The sequence below is a fragment of the Oculina patagonica genome, chromosome 1 (assembly GCF_052425735.1).
Source record: "Oculina patagonica isolate OP01 chromosome 1, crgOcupat, whole genome shotgun sequence".
NCBI classification, from domain to species: Eukaryota; Metazoa; Cnidaria; class Anthozoa; order Scleractinia; family Oculinidae; genus Oculina; species Oculina patagonica.
The window spans coordinates 5,753,109-5,780,757 of NC_135758.1; the positions used below are offsets into that span (position 1 = coordinate 5,753,109).

At 38.5% G+C, this 27,649-nt stretch overlaps 4 protein-coding genes across 4 annotated transcripts; 2 read left to right on the forward strand and 2 right to left on the reverse strand.

Annotated features, from left to right (window-relative positions):
* The first annotated feature begins 17 nt into the window (after positions 1 to 17).
* Positions 18 to 1,807, forward strand: LOC144653060 (uncharacterized). Its single transcript, XM_078512976.1, has one exon. The coding sequence runs from the start codon at positions 43 to 45 to the stop codon at positions 613 to 615; it is 573 nt and encodes a 190-aa protein (XP_078369102.1). The 5' UTR covers positions 18 to 42; the 3' UTR covers positions 616 to 1,807.
* LOC144653033 (putative skeletal organic matrix protein 5) lies at positions 1,676 to 8,954 on the reverse strand. Its single transcript, XM_078512947.1, has 6 exons — positions 8,831 to 8,954; positions 5,737 to 6,032; positions 5,084 to 5,201; positions 4,914 to 4,953; positions 3,848 to 3,974; positions 1,676 to 3,450 (listed from the first exon to the last, which is right to left on the reverse strand). The coding sequence occupies exons 1-6, from the start codon at positions 8,898 to 8,900 to the stop codon at positions 2,971 to 2,973; spliced, it is 1,131 nt and encodes a 376-aa protein (XP_078369073.1). The 5' UTR covers positions 8,901 to 8,954; the 3' UTR covers positions 1,676 to 2,970.
* Positions 8,955 to 10,411: 1,457 nt separating this feature from the next.
* On the forward strand, positions 10,412 to 17,488 carry LOC144652728 (phenylalanine--tRNA ligase, mitochondrial-like). Its single transcript, XM_078512781.1, has 4 exons — positions 10,412 to 11,083; positions 13,258 to 13,528; positions 14,456 to 14,724; positions 16,546 to 17,488. The coding sequence occupies exons 1-4, from the start codon at positions 10,487 to 10,489 to the stop codon at positions 16,711 to 16,713; spliced, it is 1,305 nt and encodes a 434-aa protein (XP_078368907.1). The 5' UTR covers positions 10,412 to 10,486; the 3' UTR covers positions 16,714 to 17,488.
* A 276-nt stretch (positions 17,489 to 17,764) lies between these two features.
* LOC144652718 (polyunsaturated fatty acid 5-lipoxygenase-like) lies at positions 17,765 to 27,453 on the reverse strand. Its single transcript, XM_078512769.1, has 12 exons — positions 27,029 to 27,453; positions 26,745 to 26,918; positions 25,338 to 25,447; positions 23,700 to 24,034; positions 23,241 to 23,388; positions 22,756 to 23,064; positions 21,896 to 22,094; positions 21,125 to 21,287; positions 20,491 to 20,597; positions 19,785 to 19,887; positions 18,812 to 19,030; positions 17,765 to 18,118 (listed from the first exon to the last, which is right to left on the reverse strand). The coding sequence occupies exons 1-12, from the start codon at positions 27,097 to 27,099 to the stop codon at positions 17,885 to 17,887; spliced, it is 2,172 nt and encodes a 723-aa protein (XP_078368895.1). The 5' UTR covers positions 27,100 to 27,453; the 3' UTR covers positions 17,765 to 17,884.
* Positions 27,454 to 27,649: the final 196 nt, after the last annotated feature.

The window sequence follows — 27,649 nt, forward strand, 5'->3', positions numbered from 1 at the left end:
GGCCTAGGCTACCAAGCTCAGGCGAGGCTACAAAGCAACAAGATGGCGGACGCTTTGGTTTCGAGATCGGACGACGATTGTTCTGACAAGAATTTCTCTGACAGGGATTCCTCCGACGAGAGAGTAGATTCAAATCCTGCTACTGATTTCTCTACGGAAAAGCGAAAATCATCGCAGGATCCAAAAGCATCCTCATTGAAGCATTCAACGAGGACAAGAAGCTTACAAAATGCAGAATGGAAAACAAGATTTCCATATTTACCTTTTAGACACTTTTTGCTTCACACGAGATCAATCAATGATAAACAAACAGGCGTAGATCTTTCTCCGCCAAAGAAAAAGAAAAGAGAAGAACTAGAAGGTATTTATGCGGATGACAAAGGATATTTCCAGGGTGAAATCTACGAAGAACTAGGAAGTGACGAAGAGCTTGGTTTTATGGGTGACGTCTGTAAGAAATTGAATCTGATGCCTTCCGATAGTCTTGCTGATCATGAAATACATTCAAAAGACACTGAATCTTTAAGGACTGATTTGCAAACAGATGATCATACTCCAGAGATAATCGTTGTTCCAAGTGCGAGATTTGTTCGAGAAATTACAAATGGAAAATAGACATTATATATTGATTTATTCATTATTTATCATTTATTTTGCCCCATAGCTTCATGTCTTCTTACAATTCTCATTATTTAGATAGCAGTGAAATAATTGGCAGGAGATCCCAGCAGGTTTTTGCAAACTTTTCTTAACTTTTACTTAGCACAAAAGTGTAAAGTCTAAAGAGTAAAGGAGGCTCTGTTTGCGGGTTACCGTTTCTAACTCTTGAGTTTTCATGTACATGGATTAAAATTGCAGTTAATGAGTAAATGTTTTAGCTTCTCCCAACCGGGAGCGTTTTGATGACACTCCAAATTTTGGCTGCAAAGAGAATAAGGCCAAGTAAAAAAAAAAATCAAATGTTTCTCTCCCCCGCCCGCTTCATATTTTGTGGCCGCCTTTTTTTGTTGTTGTTGTTATTTGTCATTGGAAAAATTAGAAGGAACAAAAACTAACAGGCGTTACGTTACCTCTCAATTAAGTACAAAGAAAATTCTGTAAGACCTGGTTTTTGTCTGCGTTTTAATATTCACGCTAAAATTTTAAAGCCTTGGCACACTGGGTTTGTACTGGAGAGGTCAGGATTTATTTCGCAAGTTTGCTTCTGGAGAATTTGACGATGGATCAAATACAAATAAAAGAAAGCGCACACCCGCTCTCTTTTTTATGGAAATCCGGAGGAGAAACATTTGTTTTTTCCTTGGCCTAATGGATGAAGAAATATTTAAGTTCAGGAAAAATTGCTCCTTTGCCCATTCTGGACAATCCCTCTGGAACGATTTGCTCCTAGACATACGATCAAGTCCTTATGTTACTGTTTTTAAATCAAAATTGAAGACACACCTTTTCCAAATGGCATATGATTTGTTTAATATTTTTGATATTTAATTGCTTTTATAGTTATTGTAATACTGACATCTCAAAGCGTTTTATTACAGTAGGCATAAAATATGTTTAATAGCTTTCCATCAATATTTTCATGGACAATAAAATTAATACACTTGGTAATGATTTTCAAACGAGGATGATTAAATACCATAAAAAAAATCAAATAATACAATCAAGATGAAAAGACCGATCATACATTTCTTACACTAAACGGACTAAATGCCATTGTCTACTAGCACCGTGGACTACAAACGTTTTACAATGTTATATATAAATGGCGTGGTGGTCTTGTCTTATAATTATTAAAACTGAAACTGCGTTTTGAGCTCACTACATATCGGTGTTCACCGAGTCGTGCGTCTTGACAGAATCCTTTAATATATGTCTCGGACTGAACGTGTTTTGCTTTCGAAAATTGAAAGAATTGCCGAGAAACAGGCTACCTAAACGTGCTTCTAAGAGTCTTCTCAAAAAGAATGAAAGTAAGGGCTACAACTTGGCAAGCATGCAGCGCTAAATAATCAAGCATACACACAATGTAAGCCCGGTGAGGGAAAACTTTTGTTTGTTCCCAGTCCTGGTCTGTCCAGTCCGAAATAATCAAGGTAGTCTTGGAAAACGTTAACAGAAAAATCCGATTCTCAATATTCCTGTTGTCCTCTCTTTTAAAATCAGCCGGCTAATGCTGTTCAACTGAATGGAAAAAAAAATCGTCAAAACGCTCGGAGCTACTTCTGCTGTGCCCATCTCGATTCATTTTCTGGGATATTGACGAAACGTTTCCGCCGCGATCGCAAGTGTTGCACCTTAAGCTTACTTGCGTTGATTTATCATTTTAAATAAGATACTTAACTTAAGCAGAAAATTTCAAATATTTATGTGGTAAATGACCTTCTTGGACAAGAAGGAATAAGCCTTTTACAGAACCTTGCCCTGTATATGTGAATCAAAAATTGACGCCAGAAATAGAAAGAGCGTGCATGGTGAAATAAGATTTACAACTTTGACAAAAATGATGTTTAAGTGCGGGATTTCACTGCGGTTTAAAGGTTGAATTAAAAAAAAAATGTATGCAACTTTTTCCATACACTTACCGTATTTTCTCGATTAAACGCCCCCGGCGTTTATTAATTCAAACTTGGCCCTATAGGGCCGGCGTTTATTTGAATTCAGGAGTTTTTTCAAGCCCTATGTTTCTAAGAAATGATTTTTATTCATTATTCTTGACAGCTATATAATTAGACATTATTTTTAAAGCATATTTAACCTTTAATAATTGTCTAAGGGGTTGATTTTCAAATACAACTTGGAGACCCGGCGTTTATTCGGGGCCCGGCGTTTAATCGAGAAAATACGGTAATTCAGTTTCAATTGGTAACCTTACTAATTTTATAACGTTCTTTCCATTGCTTGCAATTATTTCGTGAGTCACGTGACATGCTTCTACAAAGGATCTATAAAATGTTCAGTTCCGTGTGACATTCACTGGACCAAGATGTAACCAATGGCTTTGACGACCGAGGCATCTCCGCATGTGTTACCTAAATGATTACCAAAACCAATTAAAGAATCACAAGTAATGCAATCATTTTCGTTGTTTCCAAGAATTCCGATTCTTGATTTGCGGGCAGATCCCGAATAACTTGGTGCGTTGAAACCTTCCGAGTTACAGTTATCCTGCAAGTAGGCCTGGGAACCAATCATTGTTTTCCACGCGTCACGACCCAGTGAGGTGGCACGGTGTTGCCCGTCAGCGATCAGCGAGTACAGGGAGTCAGCGGTCTTGCTGATGAAAGCAAACTTGATCCGCTGACCGACCTTCATACCGAGGCAGATCTTCGAGAAGGATGTGTTCCAGTAGGTCGGTAGTTTGGTCTCTTGTGAATCAAACCCAGTCTCCCCACCAGCAAGGTTGTACTCATTTTTGTCAGTCCAGTATCCAGAGGTATAATCAAAGGTATTCTGAAACATTATAGGAAAAGATTATTCACAGATGATTCGTCAAATCTGTTTATTATAACCAATCACAGCGCAGGTTGTTTTAATCGAGACGCAACTTGAAACTTTCCGTGTAACAATGTTGCGCGACAAGTTGAAAGAAAATGTCCATATTACTTGGCCTTTACCTTGAGAACAAAAAAGGGCTTACGAGAAGCAAATAAGTTTACTGACTAGTTACAGTTATAAAATGTTTTTTTCTCGTAAGACTCCACAAATGGTTTTAATCATCTGTTGAGGAATTGCGTTTTTGGGAACATTCTATTCAAACACAAGCCACTCATTCTACACTGATTTAAACAGATGTCTGATATGAATTTTTTTCTGTGGATGAGTAAAAAAGAGCTGAAAAATGGCATACCTTGTTGCCGTCAATCTTCATGACTGGCGTCCATCCCCCATCTCCACATCCAAAATCTCCAAAGTGACAGAGAACGGAAGTTGTTTTTGAACCAATGTAGAGCGTAACCAACTGACTTGCATTTGACCTGTTCAAATATATTTGCAGAAATAAATTTTAAAGGTTTTATGACTGATATAACAATAAAGGTGATACCAGTCGTAGAGGGGGTTTAAGGTCCTTCACGAGCTCCGACCACTCCGGGCATCAGGTTGTTAATTAATAATTTTCCCTTTCTTTCAAGCACCTTGCGAGTTTAAGTTCGGGGTAACTACAAGGTCTTTTGTCGGACACTGTGGTCTCCAAATCAGTACCTTTTCATGCTTCACTATATAAAAATAAAAAGGGTAGGGATTTCACAAGTTTAGGTTTATGGAAGGGCAGATGGATAACGGTCATTTGGGTTTTTAAAACGGCCTTTAATTAAAGTATTTCGAACAGAGGCACCGTAAGGCTGTGTCATTTAAATTTATTAAACGCTAAACCTCGGGGCGGAGCCTCCCCGTACAAAACGTTTTTGAGTACCTCCCCCCCCCCCCCCCCCTCCCCGAGGCTCTGAAAAGCGTTCCAACTAGTTTTAGGGAAACCGTCTTTCCCCAGTAGTGAACCTTTAATTTTCCCATCCTTTTCTGTCAACGTTCAATGAACAAAAACCCTTAATTTTATATAATTACAATAGTTGTTTACTAGCAAGATGTAAGTTAGAACATGAAGAGCAATTGATTGATAGAGCAGTTTTCAATTGAGTGTCCTAAAACCAAAACCAAAGTAATTTCTCTGACCAATCAAAAAAGACACAGACAATCCAGTGAACCAATCAAAACTCGAAGCAAATACATGTAGCTGGCACGAAGCGCGGGAAAACGTGCGCGAGCGAGTCACGATTGGTTTTGGTTTTAGTTCTGATTGGCTGAGAAAGTGGCGCGAGTTTTTTAAGCCAATCACTAAGCATAGTAATGCGAAACCAAAGCAAACGCAATTTACTTTCGACACTCAAGTGAAAACCGCTCTATCTACAACGACTTACTTGTGCACGTCACCATCATAGGCTTCCTTACAAGACTTGACTAGAAGAAAAAACATTACCTTCGTTAATTAATGAGCAGGCCTAGAAATTAATAGGAAGGTCTCCTCGCAGAAAAATAGAAAAGAGAAAAACAAACTGGCATAAAACAGTTGATAAAATATCATACATACCTCTTTTCTCGCAGTACTTGCCGGTGAAGCCTGCTTTACAGAGGCACTCAAACGTGTCATCGTTGTATTTCGTCACACAGGTACCATCGTTTTGGCACGGCGAGGAAGAACAAGGGCACTGCCAAAAGAAAAAGAAACTTAGTTCATTTACAAAAAACATGTCTCAAGTTTCATTAATTGTTGTCGTTGTTGTTTTTTTTTTGTACATTAAGGCGGGAGTAACATGAATTTGAATGAAAATTTTAGTCTTATGAGTATTTAAGAAGGAGTAGAATAAAGAAAATTATTTTTGGAACACCACCAGCTGCAGGCAGTTGACCCCCACGCAAGAGCACGCCAGGTTGTCAGGGGACTCTTTTGGTGACCCATCTACAATTTTCTAGCTTCAAATTTTAATTTTAAAACTACATCAAATATTCAATATTTCTAATTTCTAAATTTGAAAAAATCCTTTGAGAAAAACTTATTCCTCCCAGACATGTCCAAAAAATCAACCCCAAAATTTCCAAAACATCCCAAAACACCGATTTAGGAGATGAGCAGAGAGATTTGGATTGCTTGAAAGACTTGAAATGTGAACGAGATATTCTCAGCAATAAGCCCATATTAAGTACTCCCGCCTCAAAAAGTACCGCCTTGAAAGTGTTCCCCACCTTAATGTAAAAATGATGCGAGCTTTTGTTCCCTTTGTACTCTGTGGAGTTTCTGTATTTATCAGAAGACAGTAATTCGCACCAGAGCTTTCCATCGGCTCCTTTGGAGGCGGCCAGGTTAACAGACAAGCACAAATGATTGCTAAGACATTCAAAGGTGCAATCAAAGGCGTCATGCACCGTAAATACTCCAACTCTTGGGACAGTCAGATAATGGAACTCGTCTTTGAGAAATACGTTTTGCCGAACACTCTGTGACGTAGAGTAGATGTCATCGTGATACAAAATGCCTGAACCTGTGATAAAAATAATATGAAACAATATCAAGCTGATAAAAAATTATTTGAAGGTGATGTTTAACATCTCAACCAAAAGTGAACGGTTTAAATCTTTAAGCTGTTTAACTCTTGTTCAAACTGAATAGCAAATTGGCACAAATTTCCAACTTGTGTCTAATTGCGACTTTACACTAGTTCCGGGTCATGACTTGGGATGGTAACGCAAATCGCCGCAAATTTATGCAGTTGCAACACTAGTCATTCGCTGTTATAGCCAGTTCGATGCAAATATTCCTATTTATCAGCATAGCATTAAAATGGCATTCATGTCTTGGAATCTTGCTGCACTTGCAAGCATACATACGAGTGCGTTTGGGCACTCAACGCAAGTCAGTATACGCAAGTTAGTCAGTTTCAAAACTTGCAACCACTTTAATACATAGGACTCTCTGACCGTGTATGATTTAAAGAGGTCTGAAATACGTTATCAATATTTAGGTCAAGTCTTAAAAATAAGCTTTGGAACATCATATATTCTGGCCTGAAATGTGCATGAAATAGGATATGGGTTTCACTGAAGAAGCGTGCCGTTTAGCGCCTCCCAAAATTTTTGGGAGTTAACTACCTACATATTTGGGAGGCGCGGTGGTCTAATGGTTAGTGCGCCGGACTCCAGATCGAGGGGTCGGAGTTCGAGCCCCGGCCGGGGTCACTTGTGTTGTGTTCTTGGCAACACTTTACTCTCATAGTGCCTCTCTCCACCCAGATGCATAAATGGGTACCGGCGACATAATGTGGAGGGAACCCTGCAATGGACTAGCATCCCATTCAGGGGGAAGTAGAAATATTCCTAGCCGCTTAGCTACGGAAACCGGGATAAGCTCCGGCAGTGTGTGCCACTTGGCTCGTGGCTTCTCCTATACTTTCAGTCCTTGAAGTGAAACCTTTTCGTTGATTATATCATGTTGTTTTGCATAATTGCATTTCAGTGCAAAAACGTCACTTTGGAAGAGTTGACAGCCCGGGGATCCGATGCTGAATTATGTTGATAAATTAAATGATCTGAATAAAACTCTTAACAAATGAAAGTGTTGTGTTAATTCAATAATCGGCCAAATTTCATATCATCACTGTTGTAACTACACTTTTTTCCAGCACTGTAGAATTTACTTAGCCTCAAGTTTGTTTTGGGTGTTTTTTTTTTTCGTGAGGGAAAGGGATCTAAATATTTATGAGCCAATTAAAAGCCTGTATCTCTCCCAAGGACTATATTTAGTTGCTGTATTAAACCTATTTGTTGCTGAGTTTACTTCTCCAAATAAATAAAAAGAGCTTTACTTGGCGAACTAGAGAAAAATGAAAGTCATTAGGGCCCAATAAGGCAAAGTTTGTTTAAGCGAATGTTATTAATATTTTACGAGGCCAAAAACTGTCATTAAACAGTGATATATATGAGTTGCTTTTTGTCATTCAATTTAAATTTCAAATTATAAAACAGCCACATTAGTTGTCATTCCGGGCCATGCAATAAATTTTTTTCCTGTTATTGTAAAAAGATAACACCTGCCCCGTGTTCTAATATATCCTGACCGCTAATAACTGCGAAGTCGTCGCTATAATTGCCGGAAAATGAAACAAAATCGAAAAAGCAAACAAAACAGGAACATGCAATAAGCGCAGATCATATTTAAGGTACGTTCCACTAAACGGGGCTCAACTTTAAGACATTATCGTAATCTCTTTTTTTACGCAAAAAAAAAATGTTTTAGAATATAAAATTTGTCAAAAAAGTTTAGTTTGGTTCTTTCCCTTTCTAAAAAACGTAAGTTTAGGAGATCTTTAAGGAAACAAATAAAAGCGACATCCGACACATTAAAATACAACTTGAACTCTCCCAGAAGACAGAAAAAAGTGAAACGACAAGAAGGCTTTTCTTCTTTAACTCTTTAGACTTCTATTTTAACATGAAATGAAAACGAAAATTTCAAAAGCGGCGAATTTATTTTTTAGCCACCTGTTAAAAGCATATTATTCCGGTCACGTAAATTGGTAATTCCATGTTCTTCGTTGCGGTCAGGCTCCACTAGAAAGAAATCTTCCGAATTTTCCTTTTTTTAAGTTGTCATGTTAATTTATTTTTTTTGCGACAGTATCAAAAGGCCACTACAGCCAACTCTCGTTAAAGCGGACACGCTCGGGGCGTCGTTTAGTGTCCGTAATAGCGAGAGTCCGTTATAGCGGGAGTATTTCCAGTCAAACCCTATCGCCGGGGATCTGGTTGTCCGTAATAGCGAGTGTCGCATGCGGGGTGTCCGCGGCGAGAGTTGACTGTATATATATATATCTATTTTTTTTATTGAAGAGTAATAATATGGTTTTATATATTTGTTAATAATTTTGTATACCCAACTTCAAAAGAAAGTAAGTTTAATACACGAAATTTTTATTATCTTGTAATTTCTTAAATTAGACCCCAGTAGATAAAAAGTTTATATTTAATCATGAAAAGTTGGTTCGTGGTTTGAAATTAATTTCTAAAATGAAATGGTAAACTAAACTGTCTCACACCCTAAAATTATTCCATCACTAAACGGATTCAAAAACATTTTTTTCTATAACCATCAACTGAATGGCCTCAAATTTAACCTTTTCTGTCAAAATGCGATTTGTTCTGGTGTCAGAGAGGACAACTCGAATAAAATTAATAAACCAGCAAGACCGCGGACAGTGTTTCGTTATTGAAAAATAAATTAAAACAGTTAACACGAACAAACAAAAAGAAGGATGTCCCTAAGCAGCTATGGGACCGTACTGACCTTGAGAACAAGTTGCCTCGGGTATCAGATCAGACGTAACGAATAAAATGAAACAAATAAATATAAACATGATAAAGGAAATTGCTTTCAGGAGTTGGCAAGAGTTGGATACTGTTCAGCCAACAGGAAGCTCTTTGACTGGCGAACAAACTGAACACGTCCAAGTTATTATTAAATTTTCCGTGTAAATAAATATCAAGTTTAAAATTTCCGTGTCGGTTTTAGCCAATCAGAACGGTTTGTTTGATGCCAGCTGCATGCGTAGATGAGTGCAACAACATTGTGGGTTGTCGAACAGAAGATTGCTCCTTCGTTTTGCGTCCTATATTGACAAATTAACTCATCAAAAGTGCTTTTTGTAGTAAAACAAAATTCTGCCTGGGAATTCTTTGCACATAAAAGCCGATGTTTGAAATGATAACTTAATTAGTACCCCTCCCACTATTTTTTGTTTGCATTGTAAAAAAATGTTCCTTCTTATCGTGAGGTAGCTAAAAGCTTTTCGTAATGATATCAGCACGTTACGCGAAATCAGGGGCACTTTCCTTTTGCAGCTTTTGAGAGAAACCCGGTTGTTCCGGTGGTAAATAAAATGGAACAGAGACCTTTACACTAGAAATATTTCGGAAAAAGAGGAATGCCTTCCGAGGTATAACGTTAACCTTTTTCCCGTTTCTCCCGGAACGGACTAGCCTCCCACGCAGTGGGTCGCCCACTATCTCTCGGAACGAGTTAATTCATTGGTTCTTAAAACTGAATAGATAACAGGTGACAACAATGCCCCTAGCCCTGAATAACAATAGAGGTAGTGTTTACAGCGGGCGAATGAAAATAGAGGTTCCAGAGAGGTAGTTTGTCGTTCTTAGGGGCGATCGTGTTACACTCCTCCCCACGTGGGAAGGAGTGTAACATGATCGGTCCTAAGAACGACTGCGTGGGCGGGCTAGGAACGGACCGAAAATTTCTGTTTCATTTGCAACAATGCAACCAGAATGTTCGTTCACAGAGCAAGGTCAACAATAGAACCAAAGAACGCTCAAATTTACTCATTGAATTGAGTAAAATTTAACCAAAATTCCTGTTGAGTGTAGATAAAAGACCTTTCCTCCCAAGGAGCGCGCCGCGCGCGGAGGTTATAATTTTATCTTGAACTTTCTTCAAGGAAAGTAGAAAAGTTTCACAACTCGGGCGATCTTTTTTTTTCCAGGTTCTTCTTCGGTGTCATCATACAGTCAACTCTCGCCTTGCGGCACCCCGCTATTTCGGCACTCGCTTTCGCAAATCCTCCCCGGCGGGGTTTGTGGAAATACTCCCGCTTCGTCTCTCTTCGCCCCCCCCCCGCGGCGCTGTAATGGAATTTTCAAAAGGAACAACTTCTTTTATTTTCGTTCCGTTTACGTGATGTAAAAATTGCACTGTTCCATTCGTCGAAAAGTTATTACCGAAAATTCTTTGTAATAATCAGCTTTTCTCATCCTCACACCAGGCCCCTCGCACCTCCGCGAAAAAAAACCCCCACAACCGCGTTGATATGGTCAGCGGTAGCTCGTAAAAATATAATGCACTTCATTTAGTGAAAGCAGTTGGAGACAGAGTGGAAGAAAGCGAGGATATTTCAAGTCTTTTCCAAATTCGCATGCAATTTATGATTCAGTGATGTCCATCATTTTGAAAACACGAACTTTCTCCACCTTTCTTAACAGTCAATTGAAAAATGGACGATTGTTTTTCGCTGCTTGCTTGCACAGCAAAACACAACTGGAAAGCGACCACGTCCAACTCTTCGACAAGATCTACCCTCGTGACAAAATGACCAATGTGACTACGAACATTTTGTCCAAAGTCGGACGGAAACTGCACCTCTGCAAAAATCATCCACTGAGCATTTTAAGAGAAAAGATCCAAGATCACGTTTATGCTGACTACAGAACTCGTTGGGGTGGCCCCATGTTTACAATGGTGGATTATTTATCGCCTGCTGTCACAGTGGAGCAAAATTTTGATAGTTTACTTGTGCCGAAAGATCACGTTAGCCGCGCTAAGAATGACAACTACTACATAAACTCGGAGTATTTGCTTCGAGCTCATACTTCAGCTCATCAGAGGGACTTGATAATGACAGGGCTGGATGCATTTCTTGTGACGGGAGATGTTTACAGAAGGGATGAAATTGACATGTGTCATTATCCTGTGTTTCATCAGATGGAAGGGGTCAGATTGTTTTCGCAGCACGAGTTATTTTCGCAGTACAAGGTGAATATTTAATACTTAATGACTGGTCCCAAGGAAAACAGTAAATTTTGTTTCCTGAGGATCTCAGTGTTTCCCGAGGTGGAGCCAAGAGGACAGGGATGGCAGAGCCCAGGGGACTGGGGGACTTACATGTAAGCCCCCCCTCCCCCCCCCCCCAATATTTCTGAAAAAATAAAGACTTACCCATTTCATCCCTTCTGTAACGAGGCATTTTAACAACACGAACAAAATTTACGCGTAATAAAATTAACGCGAATTCAGGAAAAGTTCTGGTCAAATGCTTATAGTAGAAAAGTTAACATACATAAAATTAACGCGAATTTTTGAAATTTGCGTTAATAACATGTATTGTTAATTTCCTATAATAAGGTACTAAGAGAAGAGTCTCTTAACCCCCCCCCCCCCCCACTTCAAGTCACCAGTCAGCCCCCCAATTGGAAAAAATGTTCCACCATCCCTGGAGAAACATTCATTTGAGAGAAACGTTGAGATTCAAGGGAAAAAACTTGCTTTCTTGAGGAACCAGACATTGAGCTACATGTATTTGTTATATAGTACAATGAAGACATTGGAGAATGTCGGAGACTTTTTACAGGAAACAGTTTTATTGTTAGATGTGTGTGACCTCAAAGTAGCCAATGAGAACATGCATTGTATGAGAAAAAATTCTAGCTACTGTTTATAACAAAAGTTGTTGCTATGCATCTGGGACTTTACTTTATTATGTCCCTGCAACAACCACGCATAGCGTCATTTCAAGGGCACTAGAGGTGCATAAAAGCTTCGGTGCAAGAAGTATCAGCAAAACCTCTGGGAGGTTCATGTGCCTCTAGCACTCTTGGAAAAGAACAACTGCTCTACCTGCTACGTACCCTGTAACTAAAATGCTTTCTGCTGTTGAGCCCACTGTGCATTTGTGAGTGTTCAGTAAGTTTTGTTTTCCTAATGTCCATAAAGAAATCAAAGTGTCCGCGAGGCTAGGCCTGCAAAAGAGGTCTACAAAAGTTATAAGCTTTGATCAAAAACATAGTCTTTACAATGTACCGGTCCACAGTGCATCATTTTTTTTTACTGAGCTAGTAATAGAGATTCTACTCCAATACCAGGGACGTAGTTTTAAAATGTTCAACTCAAAACATTTAAGCTGAATCACATTCAAGATAACCCTTTTGCGATGAGATCAAGGCTTAATGTAATGTAATGTAATGTTTAATAGACACTCGTTGCAGTATTAATAACTGAATTACAGAGTAAAAAACAAGCTAAGGTATAAATATAAACTATAAATATAAAAATTACAATATATATACAATAAAAGGTTCTATTATAAACAAGCTAGTTCGAGGTGTAATATCGAAAAGTGACGAAGGCCTGAGAACGCTTCGTTCTGCGACGTTTGGTGGTGCTTCGACTTGTGCCGGATCTTAAGTCGTAGTTATGTACAATCTCCTCACGTCGAGGCAAAAGAAAATGAAGAGGGCTATTTACATCTTGAAGTTTACAGACATACTGCCGGCAAAGATGTTGGCGCCGTTCTCTCAATGAAGTGAGGCCGAGCAGCCGTAATGCCTCGTTGTAGTCGAGGGAAGGACAAATAATAAACATGGCTCTCTTCTGGACTCATCTAGTATGTGAAACTTGGGAGCCTCATAGATTATAGCCAAGTGCCAGGCAAAGGCGTAATGGTTTGTGCTGTGGAAGTCAAGTGCGTTCATTTCGGAATGAGTGAAAATTGGCAGAACTCTATGTTATGAAATGTGAGAAATTTGGAGTTGTCGAAATCCATATAAAATCACCAAAAAGTTGGAAGGAGAAAGAATTTTAGAGGGTCTTACGGACAGGTTGGCTGGACCTACAACTCTTCATAAAACCTGGCTATGCCCCTGAATACAGTCCTAATCAAAACTTTTCAGGCGCAATTTTTGGTGGTCTGTGTATTACAGCAAGGGGCCCAAAAGTGTGACCACTTTTAATTTATTCACATTCTTTCGTGCAGATTTAATCCAATCAGAAGTCAACTGCAAGCTATCCACAGCTTTTGATTGGATTAAATCTGCACGTAAGAATGTGAATAAATTAAAAGTGGTCACACTTTTGGGCGCCTTGCTGTAATCCCCTAAGAGTGAATTAATAATGTTTTGTTTCACTCAATACCTACCTTTAATTTTTGAAAGGATCCTCTGGAGATTTTTGACAACAGCAAAAATAAAACCCCAGAAAAACAAGCTGTACATACACTGGAAGCTGTTAAGCTTGTGGAGTTCAGTCTGAAGCAAATGCTGGTCAGGATGGTGGAACACCTGTGTGGGGAGGGGGTGGAGATGCGATGGGTTGATGCATACTTCCCCTTCACCCACCCCTCTTGGGAACTGGAGGTTAAGTTTGAAGGCGAATGGTTGGAGCTTGTTGGCTGTGGAGTTATGGAGCATGACATTCTTGTCAATGGTGAGTTGAGAAGCTGTTCATTCATAGAATACATTTTTTATCTTTAGACACATCTTTTTTCTTAGGTAAATGTATATTGTTGTATTGCTGTATATTGCTATAGATAGATATTATAGATAGACAACTTTATTTAAAGAGGGTAGCACGTAACAGAGAAATTCTGAAAAACCTGTGGCCCTCTGTGCTATTTTTATTGTTTGTATATCTATTATGTTTATATAGTGCAATGAAAATGGATTTAATTAATTTAAATTAACAAAAAGTAAATAAGATAAGGGGCTTAAGGGGTAAAATGAGAACTGGGATTTGGGCAAATGTTCACTGGGAAAATGGGATTTGGGTCACTGGGACTGAGAATAACAACCCCAAAAATGAGACTTTAGGACTGGAAATCCCCTCCATCCCTTTCAGAATAAAAATTTATAAATTGTCTAGTAAAGTTCTTAGCAAAGGATCGGATAGAATTAAAAAGTACCCGTTAGAAATGTTTAACACTAGCAAGGGTGGAAATGAACAAACTTAAAAGTATATGGCCTAATTGGGACTGAACCATGAAGCAATGCAATTCTGTTACCGGCAGGCTCTTTTGGCCATTAACATGATCCACTGGGACCATTTTTAAGGAAACAACAGTGGAACCCTGTTAATTCAAGCACCAATTGAGGACCTGAAGAAAGTGACCTTTTATAATGAGGTCCAAAAACTGAAGTCACCATTAAATAACATAACTGTAGTGAAAGTTTTATTTTAAATGCCACCTAATATATCACAATATAAATAGGCCCAGGGGCCTATTTATATTGTGCTCAATATTAGGCTCAATATTAAGTTTATATTAGGCTCAAACAATCCCATTTAAGCAAAAAATTATTCACCCAGGCAAGTGCCAACAAATTGTAAGAGACAAGGGAACTTTTTCATTCCTAGGTGGTGCTGAGCACAAGATTGGCTGGGCATTTGGTGTTGGACTTGAGCGTTTGGCTATGAAGCTTTTTAACATCCCTGACATTCGGCTTTTCTGGAGTGATGATTCAAGGTTTCTCTCACAGTTTGAGGGAAACCAGATTGTTCAATTCAAGCCATTTAGCAAATACCCACCTACATACAAGGATGTAGCATTCTGGCTCCCTGACAATTTCTCTCCGAACAACCTGTTTGATGTCGTGCGTGGTGTGGCTGGTGATATTGTTGAAAAGGTAAGAGATATCTTAAGGGAGGTAAGGGAGAAAGGCTTTAAAGTTAAGGCACCAAATGTGAGGCTGTAAGTAGCGTCATATTTGGTGCCTTGTGCATGAGGGGCAAAAGTGAGTTAGCAAGTGAAGCAAGTCAGGAGGAGACTGGCATCACTGGCTAATTTCACCTGCCACTGACATGTAAAGTCCAAGCATGAGCCTGCTGGCTGGTAAAGCAAACGACCCATTAAGTGAGGGCCTCAGTGCAAAAAGGGTGGAAGTGATTTTGGCTTAAAATTAACCTTGCCAAAACAACTCAATGATTGTAACAAATTTATTTTTGGCTGCTTTTGCTCTGTTTTCAAAAATAACATATTTAAAAAACTAGGTTTTTCCAGTCGGCATCTTAAGTAGCGTCTTTGTTAAATGGAACAAAGAACCTTTTAGACATGCCAAGTTGAAAAACTGAGCTTTTTGCATATGTTATTTCTTGAAAGTGAAGAAAAAACCCAGAAAAATAAATACAGTACAATGTTTCACATACGTAAACAAACCCACATGCGAATGTCAATTCAATTTTGTTAATGTTCATTTTAAGCAAAAATCACTCAATTGTAACTTTAATAACTGGGCATATCTGTGCAGAAAATTCGTTGTTAGAGCTGATGTTCACTCTCTCAATACTAGACACAGAAACAAGTTGAATGTACTGCTATTTAGAACAGCTACTGGCTAGCAGTCATTTGTATACAGAGCTACTCAGCTTTTGAATGAATTGCCTCAGACTCTAACAGATGTGAATAGTTTGGCTAATTTTATGACCTTTTATACTTAGACTTAGGTTTATGTATTTAAAGCTTTTAACTGTAATAATTTATTGTCACTGAAAAACCATTTTATGGGAGTGGAAAAAAAGTTTATTTATATTATTATTTTATTACCTGTACCCGCCTCAAAAAAATCTAGCATCAAGTAGCTGCACACTCCATAAATTGAAATAGTGTGACAGGGCTGCAAATAACAGGCAGTCATCGGACATTGACCAACCAAAAATGTCAGACGAAATCCCAAGTGTGGTCAGACATGATGTCTGGACAATTTTTTGATCGCAAAACATATTATGGTAACGGTGAATAATAATTCAACCTTTTGTTTTGGTGATGTCTGACCACAATTTTGTTTTGTCCAACCATGATGGTTTCTTAGTAGGACATACCGGGTATGTCCTTTCCAGTAAAAAAAATTATTTGCAGCCCTGGTATGATAAAACAAGTTACTGGTAGATCAGCAGGTTGGTACAACTGACAGACAAGGGTACAAACATCTGTTAACAGTTATTTACTCTTTTTTCTTTTTGTAACTAAAAGCTTTATTTGTTTATGTTCTCAATCGCTGTCGGGTGGCACGGTGGCCTAGTGGTTAATATGCTCGGCTCCGAGTTGAACGGCCCGGGTTCGAGACCTGGCCGGGGTGCTGCGTTGTATTCTTGGGTAAGATACTTTACTCTCAAAGTGCCTCTCTCCACCCGGGTGTATAAATGGGTACTGGCAAACTTACTGCTGGGGGGTAACCCTGCGATGTGCTAGCATCCCATCCAGGTGGGGGTAGCAATACACCTAGTAGCTGCTTAATGCTATGGAAACCGGGATAAGCCCCGGCTGTATGGGCCACTTAAACTCAGACACAGACTTCACCTACTAACTGGCTGTTTGACATTAGGAATAAAACCTTAGTTTAGTAATGACTATAGGCCCGAACAAAAAAAGAATGAAAAGTTGTGTGCTTGATTAATATGAGATGGAAAAACCATCCAAAGGGATTGATAAGTTCTTGAATCTATTTCAGGTGGAGCTTGTTGACAACTTCGTTCATCCCAAGACACAGCGAGAGAGCCATTGCTACAGGATAACTTACAGATCAATGGACAAGACTTTTACTGACTCGGAAATCAACAGCATCCAGGATACCGTTCGAGAAGAAATCAAGAAAAGACTGCTTGTAGAACTCAGATAGTTTGTTTCATCTACCTTCACATTCGAATGACTTAAAAATACAAACTTGGGAAGACCGTTTGCCTGCAAAGCATAATGCGCAGTTCTCTGTACGCTTTGCGTGCCTGTAATGCAAGCAATAATTTTTCGCTTACACTACCAGCTATAAGAAAACACTTAAAAGTGAATACTTCTGGAGTATTTGTTGAATTTTATTTCCCATACAGCAGAATTGATTTCGTGTACACTGGCAAGATGATTTAAAAGTTACCAACTGTTTTTAGGTGTTAAAATCAGCTTAAGTTGCATTCAGCATTGTACAGGTTTATTCAGTTTGGTAGAACGGTCTTGTTACATTTTAGTACTGCTGTTATGGAGAGAAAAAACAAAGTTAAACGATGTTTGTAATCTAGTAATAAGGTCTGGATTCTAGTGGATCTGTCACTTAGGTCATTTAATAAAGTGAAGGTCTGATAATCTCTTAGTACGTCAGAAAGTTTAGAGGGAAAACAACTAACAACCAAGCTTAAAGGAGCGCCTGTAGATGTACAGAGTTACATTTGTTCACACCAAATGTAGACGCTCTGTTACTCGCTTGGAATAACAGTTTTCGCAAGCAATCAAGTTTCACTAAAATAGAATCAGGAAGAATCAAGTTTCACCAATAGAGCAGTTTTCAATTGAGTGTCTTAAAACCAAAACCAAAGTAATTACTCTGGCCAATCACAAAGGACACAGACAACCCAGTGAACCAATCAAAACTCGAAGCAAATACATGTAGCTGGTACGAAGCGTGGTTTTAGTTCTGATTGGCTGAGAAAGTGGCGCGGGATTTTCACGCCAATCAATAAGCATAGTAATGCGAATCCAAAGCAAACGCAATTTACTTTCGATACTCAAGTGAAAACCGCTCTAATACAGTCAAGATTGGAATGCATGACAATCGCACGTTGGGACTCGAGATTTTCCGAAAAGTAGCGTCGACTATATCCTTGTAAATCTTCAAACCCTTAATTAAAGTTGTACTCGCACTGTAAGATTATAAGTAAAAAGAGTTTGCTGACAGTCTAAACTTGGATGCTTAATTTGTGGTGCTCCTTTAAGGCATGCTTTTAGTTAAATTCCCTCTAAATTTTCATGGCATAAAAATAAATCCTCAATAAAAATGGAAATAATTGATTTTAAGAAATAAATTAAGTGCAAATGCTGTTAGGTATCCAAGCTGGACTCAGGTACGGGTATGTGAGGTACCCCTCCTGAAAACGCTCTTTATTTCTCTTGTCCAGGAGGGGTTTCACTGCAGAGTGAAGGCGGTTGTAGTGTTTAAGGACTATCATTCTGCCTCCCTGCTCCGTGAGTTGTGATCCATAGTCAAACAGCCGGTCGATCCGAAGAGAGCCCAAGCTCATAGCTACCCCGGCTTGAACCTAAAACACACACAAATAAACCTGTCAATCTTTTAAAGAAGCTAAGTCACGGGAATTTTGTGGATTTTTGCTTTAAACTGTTCGGAAATTAGTAGTACTAAACTAAACCCGTAAATAATCCTGCTTTGAACAATGAAGGAGGATATAACCTACGTTTGTGGAAAAAAATCAAACCACGGCTGTAAAAATCGATTTTTTAAGACGTGCGGAAACAACTTAAAAAGTTTAGCCTTGATTTTTTAAGTTGTGATCAAGAGAAAATAATTGGATCCATTTTCGTCCTAGCCATCCGTAACCAGAGATGCTTGTTAACAAATTCAGGGTTTACCTCGGTGAAAGAACCCTTAATATTTTATTTTGTTTTGTTTTCCTGCTCTATATTGTTTTTGACGCTCTTTGTTATTTTGTTCGATCTTTGTATTACGTCACCGGTGAGTTTCACAGGTTCTTACACCGAGGATGAGCCCAGTTTCAGTGTTCTTATACAACAATTTTTAATAAAAATGGACCGTAGATGACATTAGTTTTTGGTTTCCTAGGACACAAATATATATTTGGCTGTTAATAAAATTATTGAAAATCGTGACAAATTCCCTTAAATTCTGAGTAAATTTAAATTGTTTTAATTTCTCTGCTTGTCAAATTTTAATAAGAAAAATTAGTTTAATAATAATCTCCCTGCGAAATACTTACTGCAGACACAAAACCATTCGGCAATCGGAGAGGATTAAAAACATCGGGTGCCACTCGGTCATCGTCGTACATCTTCGTGGGCATGTTCGGCGTGAATGCTCCGTATTCTGTAATTGGATAGTTCACAGCTGTGTGCTGTGCCGTTGAAGTCCAGATTAGGCGAGTGACGATATCTGCCAACATTGCTTTGGAAGTTATCGCGGCTGGGAAACCACGCAGCTGAAATTAAATTATACATATAATTTTACCAAAGGGTCTTGATAGCACAAGTGTTGCAAATATTTTTAAAAACGCAACAACGCTTTTCAGTTTTCGGAACATGTTTCGATGTTTGAAACATCATCATCAGCCATAATGAATATATAAATATAAGGTTTACAGAATGATCGTTATTATCATGATATGTAACAGCCTATACAATGAGCCTTTATAAATTCAAATAAACGTAAAATGCAAACTAATTAAAACTAACCAATAAAAATATAGAAAAGAACATTAGTGAAAAACCACTAAGCTGAAATAGATACAATTAAAAGTGTAACGATAAATTGACATGCTCAACTTGTTTGTTGAGTTCTGGGTTTAAACGTTCAATATGAAAACTCTCCTTGATTTCATACATATAATTAAAGTTTACTCTTTTATCAGACAAGACAGAAACACAGTCATGATTCTATTAAGCCATCTCTTCCGTTAAATGCACACCCATTTGTTTGAAGGCGCTTTTTGTAATAAGCGTCCCTATCCAAAAATAGCCTGCGTTGCAGCCGGACGTTTGCCAAATTCCTGGATATAGTTGGACTATACCGGGTTTATAAGTTCGTCTGCATCACAGGCCATCCAAAAAGCGCCCCCGCCTCGTTCTTAAAGGAACCATCTGTGTTTTTTAGCTTGTTAAGTAGAAGTCATGATACGGACGTAATAAAGCAAAGGAAAATGCCTGAAATTATATGTGTTGTCATGAAATAAGTACCTTTCCTAGTCCGCCATTACTGCCCAGTCCCTCAGATGACACCTCGTTGGCTAAACCCTGAACTTCATGATCCTCCAGTACATCTTTGTCAGCGGCATAATAACTAAAGCAAAATCACGTGCGTGAAACAGCGTTTACATTAAATCAAAATTGTCACGTGAACAAACGTGCATGTTTCGGTGCCTTACAAATAAAAATAAACGGCACGTAATGCATGCAGAAGCGATGACGATTCTCAAGGGGGTCTTAAATAATAAACAAAAATTTGTCAAAAAAATAATAATAATGTGTTTACTGGATATCATAGAACTCGTCAAATATAGTTTGCCTCTTTCGTTTTTTTTTGTTTGTTTGTTTGTTTGTTTTAGTCCTTTTTAACTTCCGAGGAGTATTTTGCTTTGTGTCCTTCGCGGCGATTTCCGTTTGTTGTGTTGAACTTGATCTCTGTCCACGGGTCTCATTAAAATTGCTAAGATATCAAAACAACAATTATTGTGCAAGAGTATACGGAGTTCATCTATGTGTTAGACATGCCAAGGATGATTAATATTCGCAAGATTTAAAAATTTACTTTTGCGAATGAAGGCATCTTGCAATTGCCGGTACGGCAAAGAGGGGACGCTGGTAACTACAGATTGGATCTGTTTTTGAATTTAAAAAAATTATACTTTTGCTTTCGTATCAGTATGTTTTTATGTAAACTTACAAATTAACGTATTCGTTGACGAGATCTTCCATTGCCTGATATATGACTTCTCCATCATCTCGGTAAGGAAAATATGGCAGTTTGGAGCGGTCATCGATTCCACGGACCTAAGAAATCGTCACGAAAAAATGTTATTACAAAACAAAATAAAATAAAGTATGAAATGCATCATAGTAAAAAAAAAGCACAAAGTGCATCTGTTTTTTAAAAAAAGGCTTGTACATCTCCTCTTAAGGAAGATTACAAAAGCGTGCAACATTTTCTGAAAAAAATTAAATGGCCAGAATAGCTCCATAACGAATGGCGCAACCTAGCCAGGCAGTCAAGGTTCGCTAGCGGTGTAATTAGCTATCAACTAACCATGGGCTGGTGTAAAAGAAATGGACGAACGGCGTAAAAAGCGAATGATCTTTTTGTTAGTATTTTTAGTTGACTGACAAAATAAACGCAAAGATTATTTGCCATACGCTTTTTACATGAGCCTCTGGCTCGGACAAAGAGGAAAACTTCATCTCGCGCCATGGCATTGATAAATTGATTGATTTGCCGTGTTTGCAGATTTGAAATTTAAATATCAGGATACCGTTATAAATTTCAAGCTGTTTCTGATTCATGATCTATGGTAATATCATACCTTATTTTTCGCCCTAAAGTCAGTATCAGCCCATGTTAAGGTCTGATAAGCACGGACCAATAGAGTGACGGATCCGGTATTGCCAATAGCAAACAACTGATGCATGTAAGCTTTGTCGTCTATCAGCTTTGGAAAACCCACTTTGTTAGTTGGTAGTAAACCTCTGAAAAAGGAAACACAGTCAGACTTTTAAAAAAAATTCTCGTTCTTATTTTAAATTATTTTGCTTTCCTTTCCATTCAGGAAAAGTTACAGAATGGTCTAAGCCCGTGGTTTTATCGGGTTAAGTTAATTGCTGTAAGCAACTTAGTTTATGACGCTTTAGATTATGGCGGACTGAGTCTTACGTTCTATATTTAAGTGAAATGCAGCTATTGAGAATTAAACTGGTGTAAATATAATAAAAATCTGCAATATCAAAGCGACAAACCGATGAATGGTTCCGAATCTATTGAAGACCTGGATCAGTAACTGATCTGAGTTTAAACGAAAAATATGGACGGCAAACTGATCCTGACGGCTAAAGCGATCAAAAAAATTAAGAAAATACATAAAACAACTGAAATGTATTGAAAAACTTTGCCCTATATTTTGGTTTGCAATACAAACCTTCCTCGGAGGCTCATTTGTATTGGCATGTAAAGCCTTTTCAAGAAACCTCGCTTCTAAATTGTGTAATCGGCTATCAAACAATCATAAGTACATCTCCCAATCCGCCGCCCTAAAAAATAGCCCATACCCCAACACCCCTCCTATAGTGTTCCTTCCTACCTGCAATGGTACTTTAGTAGCTGGTGCAGAGGGTGCAATTTTGACAGGTGTCTTAGAATGCACACGCAGAATGGTTCCATCATGAGATGGGTCTTCAGCAGATGTTCCACCATCTCCACATAAGCAAAGTCTGTTACTTGAAAGTTCTCTTTAGCTAGCGCCCACAGGTCTCCATCCTCAGGGGAGTACACTGCGGAGTCTGTGGTAACGATAGAAAACATATAAGTGGATTGTAGTGTTGGCTATATCGTATTTTTTTATCATTTGCTGTCTAGTCAAAGAAACCGTACTTCTTGTTGTGAAGACACTTGAATTAAACTTGACCAAGACCCTTATTTTCTCTTGACTTGACTCAGGTGTCGAATAATAATTTAAAGTTTTTCAAAAGTAAAATGGCCAGAATTTGGACAAGTAACATGTACAGTAGTCTTGCAGGGCCAGGGGTAAAGGAAAATTGCAGCTCCTAAAATTTTAATCGAACATTTAATCATTGGCTAAAGATATTTTCTAGTCCGTACTGCGCAGTGTCGGGTCAGTTTTTTTTTTGCATATTCATTTCGTTGAAACGTTTCACTTCGGTAATAGCAACGCTGCGTACATGATATGTTTTAGTCCGCCATTACGGTTCGTTTCATTCCAGAAGCTGAAACGTTGGTTTGAAATAACGTCGAAGCTCTTCTGCTCAGTATTATTGTTCTGCCAGATATCTGTCTGGCGTTAATAATGAAGGAAAAGGTAAGTTTGGCACGGAATTTTTATTTTTGCTAGTAAACATTCCTTCGTGTGAGACTCGCATCGCATCGCATCACATAGCGTCCGGTGCCGGAGACTATACAGGATAGGATTTGGTGTTAACTTACCAGGCTTAAAGTCTAGCTGGATAGCCATTGGTTGTAACTGCGCAGGCGCTCCATTTTTTCCTGGACGCGAGGCAAACAGTGCTATTGGAGACAACGCGGGCCACATTTTTCGTGTGGGCCTGGGTTCAGTGATGTCTGGTATGGTAACGAGGTTGTCGAAGGCGGGGTACTGCGCAACAAAAACTGATCCGTCAGCGATTGCTTCTTCAAGACGAATGTTCGTCTCCAGGCTCCTCGTAGCCGCGGCGTCCCAGTCATAGTTTAGATTCAAGCGAGGTTTGAGATCAGACCATTTCACACCGACAGAATCTGAGAGAAATAGGAAATGCTGATTTATCAAATATTACCTTGTTATATACTTATATTGCTCAAGCATGTCAAGTTAGCCTCAGTCATTATGTACTGGCCTGGTATCCTAATATCACTTAACAATTGCTAGTTAGGGAAAGAATATCTTATGTGTGAGTATTCAGAGCCGCACTCACCTTGACCAGTGGTGACCTTCATGAGTGACATGGGATTGAGACCAGCTAAACGCTGCTCAACAAAAATGCGGTCCTCGCGCCACGTGACATTATTGATGACGCTTTTGAAGGGCTCTTCTTGAGAAGGAAATCGGAAAAACGGTCGAACCTGACAAAAAACAAAACAACAGTACCACGGTAAAATACTGCTAATAGCTTTCATTTAAATCTGATGGTCACACATAAGGGTTTTATCCACAGACTTTAAAGTTAGAACCACCTTGCGCGCACAGCATAATAAGCAGTACGTACCACATGAAAGTACTGCTTGGCAGTTTTTTTAATGGTCACACACAAGGGTTTATTCACATACTTGCAGTTACAGCCGGCAACCAAATGTCGAAAATAATTGACTCGAAAAGTTACTCGCGCAGTAAAAGAGAAGTTATACCATTGAACAATACAGTATAAAAAAATTACCATCTCTTCATTCTGTTGTTGCTTGATAAAGAAATGATACACTTGCTCGTAGTCGGAGATCTTTGTGAATTCCTTCTTATTCATTTTGGGGAAGTTCTGAATGAGCGCAAGATTTTTCTTCAACATGTAACCGTACAACTTCATCCACATTTGTGTAAAGGGATCTGCCAGTGTTAGATTGATCAACAGATACGCATTGATGTCACTCAAGGGAAACGGAAGATTTTTAAAGTGGCCCAGTTTGTAGATTCCGCGGTGTTTTGCCAGGTCTTTTCCTCTGCTCTCATGACAGTGCACTGGAACCTTTTGCGGGATGGCTACACCGCAAGGAACACCTAGAAACAAGTGAACGATTTTTTACATTTGAATCTTTAATGGGCGCTAAAGCTTTTAGACACTCTGCACTTTTTGAGAACCTTCGACAAATTTCAACCCTGGGGTTCATAAATGGTCTAACAACATTTTACAGTACTCGCAAAATTAGGCTTCTGCTCAAAATGCTCGCAAAATTTTAGTCAGGGTTCTCGTTTGCTCATGCTCGCATAAATTTACAAGTGCTCACATGCTTGGTTTTTAGTAGAGGTAGTACCTTTAAAAAGTGCTCGTTACTCGCAAGGCTAACTTTTGTCAATGCTCGTGCTCGCAAAGAAAAACGCTGTGCTCGCATGCTAGCAAATGCTCGCAAAGACCATTAGATACGTCTAACCCTCACCCCTTCGGTATTACCCCCTCCGGCCTCCCGCCCAAACAATGTTGGATTTGCTATCTGCAAGACTTGCCTCGTTTGTGTACAACATTGAAAAGGGGGAGGGGGAGAGGTTCACAAGCTGCACCAGGTATAAGAAGGAAAATTGGGAATGTTTATTTCAGCCAACTGTCTCAAGGACTTTTGTCGCTCGTTGTAGTCACATGGTTTGGGTGGCCATAAGATGGACTCCAACTGGTAGGAGGAAAAAAGGCAGGCCAAAAACTACATGGCAGAGAATAGTGATAAAAGAACTGGGAGATCGATGGGTCTAACATGGGGCGAGGGGCAGGTCACAGCTCAGGACAGGGAGGAGTGGCGGAGAACAATTGCGGCCTTATGTCCCAGACGAGATGAAGAGGTTTAGTGAGTTGAAAGTTAGCGAACCTAGTCACATGGCCTAACTGCCCATGCGTCTTTTTTAGTTTTTAGCTCAGTAATTTAGCGGAAGGTCGTAAATTCGGCTGTTGCAGGAACATTATTACTCGGGAATTTTGCCGCGAGAAGATTGTGCCTCCCATTCTAATTAATGTTTTTTTGAAAAACATTTACATTTTATGATGATCATTGTAAACTTGATAAGAAACTAGTGCCGTTAGAGGAATTCAAAGTGGCTTTGGACTACGGAGCAGATAAACTGATAAACTGATAAATTAAACTGATAAAATAAACTTTCTATGGATTTGTATCTACACGTTGTAAAAATTAATTTTAGTCCATATCAGTTCATTAGCACAATACTCTCAAATTGAATCTGGTGTTTCTTTGAAAACCAAGATTGCAAAAGCGACCACCACGTGTATTTAATTTTATATTAATGGACTTTTGGTTGGATTTCAAGGATTTGAAAACAATGGTAGCTATGACAAAGGTTTTTAACACTCAATACTTACGCTCCTTGCATCCCACTTTTGGTTCGTATCCAATCCATCCCGGGCAACAGTCGTAGATGTTATAATGAACAAGTTTGCGTACTGGGTACCAGTAAATCTTGGTCTCATTTCTGTAAGCAAAACGGTTTTAATTGACTTCGAGAGCTACTTCACACAAAACTTGCTCTTGTGGTCTTAAGCATTCTTTGGTTGATCGCGATAGTCGACCGAAGGAATGAAGACAACATATTGCTTTCCTAGCTGCTTTCATAATTTTTATCACAAAAGAGGTGAAATGTTAGGGGGAAAGCAGACATCTCAAAATGTTATATTTTTAACATTTATTTTCTCAGTATGCCCTGTTTAAAATGATAACAAGCTAAATAAATTAGCTGCATTAAAAACGTAATAAATATAAAATTGAAGATGAAGTGTTCAACATGACACGAGTATGGGACAAAGAAAAATTCTGGGTGCCCGACGGGAATCAAACCCATGGCCTCCCAGATACCGGTTGGGCGCTCTAACCAACTGAGCTACGAGAGACTCGTTGTGAGCTGCAATGGGCCATTTACTAGGTTGATATGTGGCACGCGCCCTGCATACTGCTAGGATCAGCAATGTCGAAATCATAAAGTTTGTAGTAAATAATAAAAAATGGCAAATTTTAAGCTCGGTAATAAATAATGAAGATGAAGTGTTCAACATGACACGAACATGGGACAAAGAAAACTATAAAATTATCTCTGTCTATCTTGAAGCTATCGCAATGCTTACTAATTAAGAATATTTTTTCTTGGTTCTTATCTAATCTTTTTTTAAAATGAATACGTTAGCGCTATCAGCCTTATCTATTTATCTTCGCACATTTCACACAAAGAGCAAACACGAACGTGGACGAATGGGATTCCGAGTTTTGTAATTTATAACTACTCCGAGGGGAGAAGGCCCTGCGATATTTTTGACATAATAAATTTACCCTCAAAATGAAAACTTTCAAAACCTAAATTTACAGTTTATAGAAAGCAGAAGTTTAAATCTTCAAAAAATATGAAAAATCAAAGCGCACAGGGCGCATAAATTGACGTAAAGATTTGCCTTGTGGTGCGTACGTTTGCATTAAATAGTACAGAGAAATAATATTTATATTAACTGCCAGCTTTTGGTTTTGTTTTTTTTTTTCTTATTTGCATCAAGGCTTTGGAAATTCCGATTTCTGTTACACTTAAAATACAAGAGGAAAGTTAATTAAAAGAAAAGGGGATAACGGGAAAAAAACTGTTTGTGATAAGAATTTAGCAAAGGTTGATGGTCTCAAAGAAAGGAAGAATAAGTCAAATATGTGGTTAACAACAGTAAATAACAACTGATTATGACAGGATACAGGTCTATACAGATAATATTCAATTATTTTCTTCGAACACTTGCCTTTCTTCTTTACATTGTAGTTTTGGGAAGGAAGGAATTCCGCAGTCCACAATTTTAACGTTCCTCACAGAAGTTGCGTTTCTTCGTAACACCAATTGTGGTTTTACCCTTGCAAACGCGCAAACATTTTGTCCCTTCTCCGGTGCCGGCTTTGGAAGTGAATCATCGGATGTTCTGAAATTTAAGAACAAAAGAGTTTTAAATTTAACAATCGGGATCTATAAATTTAACTAAAGCAGCGAGATGTCAAAAAGACTAAAATAGGATTATTTAAAGCCACTTACCTTACAAGACCGAAAAATACCGCTAATAGAAATATCGACAAGGCAGTCGAAGGTAGTAGTGTGGAATTCATTAGTAATAAAGGCTTTCAAGTGCCAAGGAATAATGAAACTAAAACTAGAAGGAGCTTGGATTTGAGAGGAAGCTATGAAATTCTCCTTCTTCAAACAATGGCTGACAAAAATGTTGCAAACTGTCCGAAATGTGGTGGCCTTTTTCAAGAGATTATTCAGGATTATTCAATCATTGCGCACTTGAATGGTAATAAGAGTACGATAATCATATATCTCGGCCGGATATTATGAACAATACGGAAGCCTTATCTAAACATTTGTAATACGCTAAACAAATCATAAGAGATCTCTTATAGGATAAATCTAATAAGCCATCAAGGGGATTTAATTTTTAGACATCCAACCCTGGGTTTCCTCGACTGATAGTTGTTACTTCTAAGTAAAATATCATAAAAAGGGGTTATATAAAAAAAAAAAACTTTTAAAACACGGCCTGAAAAATACCTACTAGATCCTTTTTTTGAATTGATTTCAGTATTTCTGCGTTAATTAACGCCTTCCGTTTATCTCGACTTTTGACATTAACGAACAAATTGTCGGTTCAAAATC